The sequence below is a fragment of the Sebastes fasciatus genome, chromosome 16, assembly GCF_043250625.1.
Source record: "Sebastes fasciatus isolate fSebFas1 chromosome 16, fSebFas1.pri, whole genome shotgun sequence".
Taxonomy (NCBI): domain Eukaryota; kingdom Metazoa; phylum Chordata; class Actinopteri; order Perciformes; family Sebastidae; genus Sebastes; species Sebastes fasciatus.
Window position 1 is genome coordinate 30,986,227 of NC_133810.1, and position 10,555 is coordinate 30,996,781.

General features: G+C 42.1%; 1 protein-coding gene across 2 annotated transcripts in view; it reads right to left on the reverse strand.

Moving 5' to 3' along the window:
• opcml (opioid binding protein/cell adhesion molecule-like) overlaps positions 1-10,309 on the reverse strand; it is a 244,307-nt gene extending 233,998 nt beyond the window's left edge. For both annotated transcript variants that reach the window (XM_074612071.1, XM_074612069.1), the window contains exon 1: positions 10,031-10,309. In XM_074612071.1, the coding sequence (XP_074468172.1) occupies positions 10,031-10,091 (61 nt within the window). In that variant the 5' untranslated portion in view covers positions 10,092-10,309. The remainder of the gene's footprint in view (positions 1-10,030) is intronic.
• Positions 10,310-10,555: the final 246 nt, after the last annotated feature.

A 10,555-nucleotide genomic window follows, 5' to 3' on the forward strand; every position in this document is an offset into this window, starting at 1 on the left:
GCAAGCCAAAAAAAGCTATTTCTACACGCCCTCTGCTGATTTTAGAGATACAGTATATATACAGGTTTATGGCGCTCTGATGGTCGCCAAGAAGCTGCTCAGATGGTCCCTCATGGAACCTTAATCTACATGGTGATTTACTGCCAGCCGTGTCTTTCTGCATAGACTTTGCCTTTCATAATGGCAATTTAATGTCATAATAAATATCATTTATATTTGTTTTAGACAGAAAAGGTTAATACATGTGTGCTCATTTGTAAATAATAGCAATAATTCACAATTAAAAGCTGGTACACTATTCATTTATGGAGCCGTGCAAGTCACTGCATGTTCCACAACACTGCCCAGCAAATATTTCAGAATAAAAGCATTGTGTTAACAAATGAAGTGATTCTATCCACAGAAAAAACAAAACACTAGGGTCTTTGGAAACAGGATGTGTTTGGTTAAAAATAAATATCTACTTATTTTCATGTCTGTAACATATTCAACAGATATGGACATTGAAACTGTAGTAATGTTGTCAATGATGTTGATGTCAATATACGGTCAAAACGCGGGCAGTGTGGCTCGGCACTAACCTGTTAATATGGGTAATGAAATAAAAAGCAATAGCTTCCACGACGCACACGCACTGCTCATGCATCCAGTGTGTCCTGGCCGTTAATGTGATGTGTGCGTGATGTAAAAGTGTAAAAAATTACCATTTTTAAAGTCAAATTAACGAATGACTATTACCATCCAGCAAATCCATGGAGGTAGTTTGCAGCAGAAACGAGCCATTGGCACAATGATTTCCCTCACTGTGCTATGACCCATTTTGTTTCAGTAAATAATGGATAAATGAGTCAATGAAGGTTTGTTCTAAATGAAAACAGCCGTGGATGAAACTGAGCACATTTGTATGCAACAGGAACACTGCCACACTGTACCAATACCTTTTAAACCAATTGGATTCTGGCATTACAGCCCTGCAGCCTCCTGACACTTGAATGCTTGTTCTTGCTTGTGCCATCCGTCGCCTATTCATCTATTACTTCCATTTAAAAGACTGTGATGCGCTTATTTGGACACCAACGTTCAGTGAATGCTCGCTGGGGATTGTTCACTGATGCCAAGAGACAGCGTTCTCACCAATGTATCCCCTCCAATGAATGTTAGCCTGTGTGCACTATTGTTACAATGCCGTGGCTGTGTGTAAGTAGTGACTCACTGTCAATGATTGTTCCATTGTAAAGCTTTCAAGACAATTCCCCAATGTCTCAAATCCCAAGTAAATTATGTGTTATCTGACTTGGTATTGCTTTCCGAGTATCATTTTAAGAAACTCTCTTTTGATTTGTCTTCCAGGGACTCATTCTCTGAAAGCCGGGAGCATAAACTCTAACAAATAGATTAGGATTTATGTTTTAAATTCACATCTCATGTGAATTTATGTGGTAAAATATTATGTAGGTGCTTACTTTTTTTTAAATGTAATTATCTACTTATCTTCGAGCAGGTGCGGGTACGCTTCACTGCATCTCAAGAACGACACTGACATAAGAAATACTGCAGGCAGCGCTGCGTTTCGTTGGGGTTAACAGCTAAAACGGTTAAGGATGTTTGATATATTTCTGGATTTTGAAGAGCCTTGCTACACTTATACTGACAAAATGTGTTATAGAGCTGCATGAGTGATGTGATCCCCAGGAAGGGTGTCAAGGTGATGAATTGTCACACTTTCCATCTCCTTTACAGACATAAGTTGTGTCAACTGTGAGTAATATGAGGCCATAAAATTTGACATATCATACATTTCAGTGAAAACAACAACAGCAAAAAATAAGTTGAACTGTGCTGCGCTTCTAACTGTTTTCAAACCGGGCTTCCTGGGTTCGTCTGTGTGATGAAGGGCACTGTGGTTAGCATGATTTACTATCCCAATTTAGGCTAAGTGACATTTGATGGCGTACATATTAAGTAGAAGCGGATGCATACACTGATCATAAACAGCTAATAAACTGAAGCTTCATTTTCACAACCAATTTGACTCACTGATAATTGCAATCCATCATTTTGAGTCTTCGGGATCAATGGGCAGAACCGAGCAGTGGTGTTGACTAGTCGGCGTAGGCGTGTCATTATGATAAATGGCTCAATCAGCTGAAGCTGAGGAGGCTATACCTTACGAGTCACACACAGAGATCAGAAAAGTTGAGGGAGTTTTGGCCACAACTTTATCTTGTGCCACTATCAGTTTGATGGATGCGACGCCTCAAGGGAAGCACCGTGTATTGAGGAGGAATTAGAGTGTGGAGAACAGTCTACCCCCGGGCAGCAGATTGTCTGAAGGTTAACACCTGTGTATGTCTTTTCCTATTGTTATAAATCCCAATGATAGTCTAAGCACAGCAGTGTATTACTACTAGGGGTGTAAAGAGCAATACAATAAATCAATACAATAGTCTTACATAGATATAAAACGATGAATATGACTACAATTTTGAGAGGAATCGGTCAAAAATCGATACGCCCGTCATAAGCCGATACAGTCAGGGAGAGCTCCACTTGAGCTGCTTTTTACTTGTTACCTGAGTGTGTATAAGCACAGGCGCAGCTCCCTACCAAGGGGTCGCTCCTGCGCCGCTCGCTGAAGAGGGTGTGGCATGTCTGACAGCGCTAGACGCTGCCTTATATACTGTGGGGTCCGAACGTATTTGGGTTGGCAAGTCCTGATTGGCGAGCTACGTTTATGCAAAGTTCAGTGGGCGAATGCGTGCTCGGGATTGGAGGAGAGTATGACCAATAGAGTCTAGTAGAAGGCTGTGCTCATAGCACTAGGGTTACAATATTGTAACCTTTGTTTCCAACAGCCCTGTCTCCTAAGAATTATGTTCCCATACGACGAATCTGCATTGTGAATTACGTTTTGTGGGAAATGTATTTTGTTGCGGAATAGCAACCCATTTCCGAGAGCATCAAATACCGACGCTGTTTCACAGCCGTCGGCATCCGATACCACTGCACAAGGCAACATTTTGCGGCGGGAGGAGACGCACCGGGCTTTCAATTAACTACAATATAAACCCATGATCCGCAGCAACAGTAAATGCACAGGGAACACCCCAGGTGGGCGGGAAGAGCGATGGATGGGTCCAATAAACACAAGGCTTTCATCCAAGAGACCGCTGTTTGTGTCTCGTGTGTTGTTTCACTTTAACGTTACAATCAGCTGTTCGTTCGTGTCCTGTGTTCACGACGTCAAGACACATTTGCACTGTAAAATCGTTGTGATTTTAAGCCCAACAATGTTGTTTTTTCCCAAAACCTAAACTAAATGATTTTGTTGCCTAATCCTAAATAAGTGTTTTTGTTTAATTCACAACATTAAGCATGTTTACTGCGACCGAAAAGTGACGCCAAGGGGTCTGACAAAGCTCAGTATGTAACGAGTCGGGATGAGAACGTGTTGGGATTACATTTGTTTTTCACGTATCACAAATATGTTTGTAATGGTAGTCCACGGAAGTCCGCATAGGGAGGAGGTCGGGCGGGTATATAGGTAAACAAACACAGGACTTTAAACCAGGATACTGCTGTTCGTGTTCCGTGTGAAACTAAAAGTCAGCATTCACTAATTTTCATAACCAAGTAGTTTTGTTGTGTAAATGTTTACGTTTGCTTTTTTTGTTTTGTTCCAATTTACAATGTTAAGCACATTTAAACTATGACCGTAATCTAGAAGAAACGCTTCCCTCGAAATGTAACTGAGAAAGCAGTTTTGTTTTATGGGAACATTATTTTTTAAGACACAGGGTTGATTTCCCCCAAAAATTATTCACCAACCACAAACATGATCTGAGTGTGTAGGTGTTGATGTGCATTTTGTGTGCAAATGTGGCTTTAAATTACACCCTGTACTTCTCATAACCATTTTCTTAGTTGTGCATAGTTAAATAGTTTCATTTTTCAGAATCTAAAGGCCTCACAATTAAAGCTGCTGAGAGGCAAAAAGCTATCGTGCTCCTTAAAATTAAATAAAAGTGAGCTGATAAAGCCGGTTTAATGTGACATTCTTTAGAAATGTGGGGTTCTTTCAAGGTATTTTGTATCAAAGGGTGTCAAAATACACACAATACTCAGCAATTCTCCTAAATTGGACTGACATTAGCGAGCTACTGCTCAGGGATCATCAAGCATCCTCAAAATTACACTTTGCTCAGACTAATGGAAAAGAGAAGGTCTTAGTGCTTTTATTTTATAGATTGATTCCTTCTTGTGCAAGAAGCAGGAATATGGAATTCATTTGAACATCTAAACATTAGTTTTTTTTCACATATGTTCTTGGACAGCTTGATTTGCTGATGCTTGCCTGAACTCACAATGCACAGGGTCACTTTACGTTGTTTTTTTTGCAGACATTGGAAAGGCAAAGCTTGTACAGGCTCAAAATACAGTCAGAGTGACAGTCCAATTAATCCCAATAAATAGAAGATAAACAAAACCAACAGCAAAGCATGTCATTCAGCAAAACACACACCCTGAACTGCATTCTTCAAGTCACTGTGGGAGGGAAAAAAGTTTGCACAGATTGATGTCCAAGTCAGCTCTTTCTCTGCCTCCCCAACACATACACACACACACACACACACACACACGCACGCACACACACACACACAGAGTCCGTAAACAACCTCACGACAAGACGAATGCTGCTTCTAAACTTGAAAGGCTGTCCCTCTTAACACTCCCCTTTCTATCAATAGCTACTGACAAGGTGCCCTTGAGCAAGGCAGGTAAGAAACAGCTGCTCAGTCAGCAGATGAGATTAACTGTAGTGGTACCGGGCAGCTCCCAGGTGTGAAGGAATGTACAGAATGTGTATGTATGTGAAGCCGGGCAGCACTGAAAAAGAACATGCACGCTCAGCAAATCCCTTCCTCGGATGAATAAAAGAGGGGAAAATACTCGGAAGATAAGGCTTGATATCTGTGTTGCACTATTTGGTACTAACAATTCTCCATATTCAAAATCACATGTTGAAAAGAACACGCCAAATAACTATAATAACTACCCAACAAGAGTACTGAGGTACATTTTAACATTAAAATAAATGGGCTGCTACAATTCTACAACCCTTTAAAAGGTACTGTTTGTAACTTCTTACACATATAAATTGGGTCAGTGTCTCATGCGCGTGTGGCTACGCTGTTCCAACACAAACTACACGGAAGCACCAAAACCGCAAAGTTACATCTAGTGAAGAGCTTCTTGCAAAACAGTGTTAGCTCTTCCTGCTCCAGACCCCCGACCGCGGCCAGAAGACACAGGGGAGACCGGAGCTTTGGTCTCCAGGGCTGGAGTCGGACTGCTCTGCTCTTCTGCCTGCTTGCCATCACTCACACACCGCGCTCGTTCTCACTCGCTCCACCTCTCACGTGCATGCGCGCACACTACACACTGCAGACAATGGGAGTCTGAAGCAGGAAACACAGTATCAGCATTGATTCATGGAGAGACCTTGGTCTGGTCAGCTAACATTACTGCCAAGCAGCTGAAATATAGAGTGATATTGTGCTTTTAGCTGACGTGTGTCTCCTCACTGTGTTGAGCGATGCTCCTTCATGTCTATGTAGAGCGAGCACAAGCGCCAGCAACAGGACGCTGACTTTCGTTGACTTAACGGCCACAGGTGTCGCTGTTAACAAGACATTTCTGATTCTTACATAGAGTCCCTTTAAAGGAGTAGATTTTCAGTCTGAATTATGCTTCTCTTTCTTGCCAAGTGTGAAAACAACATGTTGCGGTGTTACAGGGGGTTGTGTGCTGGACTCTGTAACTTCCTGGAGTCTTGTTGTCACTGTGAGGTTACTATAGGTGACGTGTAGTCTCACATAGCCAGACCACAGCTCCACAGTGCTGTGTCAGCACTAAAGAAAGGTCTGTCTGCACACATTATCATTCTGGTATAAGGGGGGGGGGGGGGGGAGACGCTCTGGCTTGTTTGTATTTCTTTAAACCAATCAGAATCGTCTTGGGCGGCGCCAAACCCAGGATGCAGCACCGGTGCCCTTTTAAAATATATAGCACAGATAGCGGAAGGGGAGGCATTAGGTGACATGTTACTTAGTTAATTAACATTCAGTGTTAATTAGTGTAAAACTGTGCTTGGTTACAGTTTCATACAATATGCTGTATCATGTGCACTTTCATAAAACACTAAATAATTAACATGTCTGCAGTACAGTTGGTAAATTGCACGTACATTAGTCACATGCTGAGTGCACATGCTGTTTGAGGTATACACTGCAGGAGGTCCACATTTGGCAACACAGGAGACAACAGGGACGGCTGACGTCCAAACATGCAACATGAAGATATTTCATTCCCAGCTGAGACGCCCCAGATTGTATTTTTTTGTTCTATTTTTGAATATTTCTGTTTGTCTTCATATTCTGTTTCATATTATTTCTCTTTGAGTTACAGCCAACGTACAGCACATTTGCAATTGGTCTTATGTTCAATTAAGCTGCACTATGGTTCGCCTTGCAGAGCCTATGATTTGCCAAATGACTTTTGATTATGCCATCTGTTGTGGATTTGATTAGGGTTTCATATTAACGAATATGAGCATGTGCGATGTGCATTTGTTGTCGGGCATTAATAACAAAAAGACAACAAGACAGCCAAAGAGTACAAGCCTCATGCAATTATTATTGGTTACAATGCAAAACCAAGACGAGCAGTGTTACTAATTACTTTTCTAAAAGAGTGATAAGGAAAGTCATTCTTAACTTTTTTTTTTTAGGAAAAATAACTGTGTTTCCCTTTCACTAAAGCAACACTGTGCATGTGTATGTGCAAGATCTCCAATTTCATCTGAGAGAGGACACATATAAGTGCACTACAAGGCTCAGTAATGCCACCACTGCCCGATGAAGACGAGGCACTTCTGTTAGATTGATAGACAAGGTGAAGAAAGCCATTTGTCTTCGCCTGATTTAAAAGGGGAACTACGCCCATTTTCAAAATACAAACATGATATTCCTATGGTCATAGGCTTTCCAAAAATATTAGTGAACATGAACAACTCTCTCTCAAATCCAAAAACTAGAGTGCTAAAACTCAAAGAAGACAAAGAATTGGGAGACGATAAGAATCAGATTTATTTTGCCAAGTACATACATACAAGAAATTGGACTCCCGTTTTATACAGTTTTCTCAATGTACTTGACAACAAATAAAGGAGAGGACTAGATGGGACTGTTATGTACACAAGTAGTGGAAAAATAGGTGTATATGAAGATAAATAAAGGTAAAGTGATAGTAACAAGTGATGACTTAGGAGCTCAAGAGTTCAGCATTCTTATGGCGTGTGGGATGAAGCAGTCCCTGAGCCTGGTTGTGCGGGACCGGATGCTGTACCGTCTCCCAGACTTCCAGTACTCTAGCGTAGCTGATGTGTTGGTGATATCTTGGTAGGACTTTCCTCAGTTTAGTTTATCCCTCGGGAGATAATAACGACGGCATCCATCCATAAGGTGCTCTAGATTAGGAGAACAGCCTGTAGAAATCATCTCCACATCTGAGCACCACTTGTTGTTGATCATGAAGCAGACGCCTCCCGTCCTGCTCTTCCCTGAAGTTATTGTGCGATCCTGGCCGTGAATGAAGAGCCCCTTCTGGAGCAATGGCCCGGTCAGGGATCGAGGGGTTGAGACAAGTCTCCGTTATAACCATAACGTTACAACGACTGGACATCAGCTAGAAGGATACGTTTTTTTGTTTCCTCAGCCGGACTAGGACCCCAGCCCGTGACCCTCACTTTCTTTGTCTCCTCCATTTTCCAGGTGGAGCAACAGGTAATCCCAGCGATGGATATTCCCTGTTTGTTGATCGTGATGAATAAGTGATGTCCACCAACGATCTGATGTGCAGAAGTTGTTCTCTATCACATTATAGGACAGGGCTCCCTTTGGTGGTGCGCATGATGTGAAAGAATCAAAAATATGTACCAGATGAAATGAAATGAAACAAGAAAAAGAGCAAAAGGTGAGGAGGGGCTGGAGACACGGCAGCTGTCCACGGTGCCATCATGCGCCAGACTTTATACTCGATGACATCACAAGTTTGAGACTTAACTTCTCTGGTTTCTGGCTCTGAGAGAGAGTAGCTAACCTGGGACTGCTCAGACATTTATGTGTGATGCAACGACTGCCATGGACATAATGTTACCAATGTGGAACGCATCCAACCCCGAGCACAGTTATATATATACTGTATATCTGAAACTGAGGTAAAATGTGTGGCCGACTTTGTACGTTTCTCCAATGCAAACTAAATGATATAAGTAATTGTACATCTTTAAACACTTTGTCCCTTCCTGTTCACAACACATGTCTTTAAGGTTTAGTGTTAAAGAAAGGCTTAAAGCTCCCTCACATAACTTGTTTGCAGGATTTAAAACCTGAGTTGGCAGAATAAAAGGTAAATGCATAATCATAATCTACATACATAATCTCCTTCACGCAATCCACTTTGAGGGGATAAAGCATACAGTATTTCTCTCACTTCAGATGCTTTGGGCACATATTTGCATTTTCAGACGTCAGGCTCATTTAACATCATTTCAGGACATCAGGCTCCCTATATGACACCACCGCAGAGCTGCTGTTGTGCACTCTGACAAAGTCCGGTTTTCCCAGTCGGGAATATCTCCTCCTTTATGTGATGGAGCCTACAAGTTAAATGGCAATGCTGCCATTATATACATGCATCAATACACAATGCAAACTCCTTTCTAAAACCACTTCTGCGCTCTGCTGAACAACACATCTTGGATGCTTACACCACTTCATCAATTCTTCATTATTATTTTCTGGCTACGTTGTTGGGACTAACTGCTCAATATTTCTTTCAATTCAATTCCATTTAATGGCAGCTAATTGATTTTTTTCATTAATGGCTAACAAATAGTTATTTCATTGATGAGCCTGCAGCTTCAGAAAAACAGAATATGCTGTATTGAATTTTGTATTCACACAAACTAAAGACTGATTTGGTAAATCCTGCAGTGAATCTTTGACATTAGGGCTTAAAGCTTCAGTAGGCAGAACGTTTTTGGCATTATTGGGCAAAACTTCCATAATAACCTTCCATCCTCATGGCTCTGTTTTCAGGCTTTAAAAAATAAAGCCGGTGACGGGAGACTTTGGCCAATCACAGGTCATTTCAGAGAGAGAGAGCGTTCCTATTGGCTGTGCTCCAGCTGGTGGGCGGTGCTTGGTATTTCCTCAACAGATCTCAACATGGCTCCCGGGTAACCAACTATCTAATTTTACAGCTAAACAGTACACTACAAGATGATTCTTAGAACATTTGAGGAGAGAAATAGGCATTACAGAAACAGAATATTGGTTCATATTTGATCAGCGCTGCCTAGTTTGACCATTTGGTCGGAGTTTGCAAGTGATTGACAGCCGGCTCTCAGAGACGGCAGCTGGACGGTAGACTCCAGATCAGCTCTGATTGGTTGTTTCCCCTTCAGTCTGTGAAATGTTGCAGATGCCGTTAGTAGCACCGGAGTACACCGGAGGACACAGAAGCACATGATCTTTTTTCAGATTACCTGTCTCATGCACTACTGTCAGGCTATAGTTACTTTTTGAAATCATATTTGCTCCATTTCTACCCACTGCAGCTTTAATGTCATCTTCCTAAAGACTGACAAGTAGTTTGAGGTGGAGGTAACTTTTTTTCCCCGTTCCTTGTGGGAGAATCCTTGGCAGGACTGAACCAACACAGACAGCTTCACCATAAACTTAAAATACAACTTCTCATCTTTTGGGCGTCCCAACAAGCCTCACAGTCACGCTGACAGATGATTTGTGGACGGAGAGCGTAAGAAAGAAAGAATAGAGAGTAGCGTATATGTTTCAACAGTGCACCACTCTGTGCTAACAGGAGCTGATGAGCCACAGACAAGACAGAAAAGGATGTAAACACAGACTCACAAAGAACAGAGACCGGGGAATAGAAGAAGTCTTACCTGGGAACACAAGCACAGCAAACACCCATGACAGGATGATGAAACATACCGAATTATACATGCTTCCTAAACAGAGCTGCCTCAGAGAGCTGTCCACTTTGCTTTCTTTTCTTTTCTTTCTCTGCCTTTTTTCCTGAATGTCAGTTTGGATAGCTTTTCATCCACACTTGCAGGTTGTAGTGAAGGTGCTTTAAATCCAGTGCAAGTAGTAGTTGGCGGCACACACAGAGGCTGGCTCCTCACGCAGCGTTCGATCTCCCTCTCCTCCACGTACTACAGCACACAGAGGGACCAGCACTCTGCAAGATTGGGGGGAGAGGAGGAGGAGGGCAGTCTCTGCTCAGCTGGCATTGGCGGAAGCTTCTGTCGATCACACATGAACAGTCCTGGCTCTGTTTTTTTTTGTTTTTTTGGCTGCTCTGAATCCCCCCAACCCTGCTTTCCTTTCTCTGCCCTCTGACAGAACTGGAGCGGGATTAAAAAAGATGATGCAGGATTGATATTCAATCAAGGCTGAATAAATAG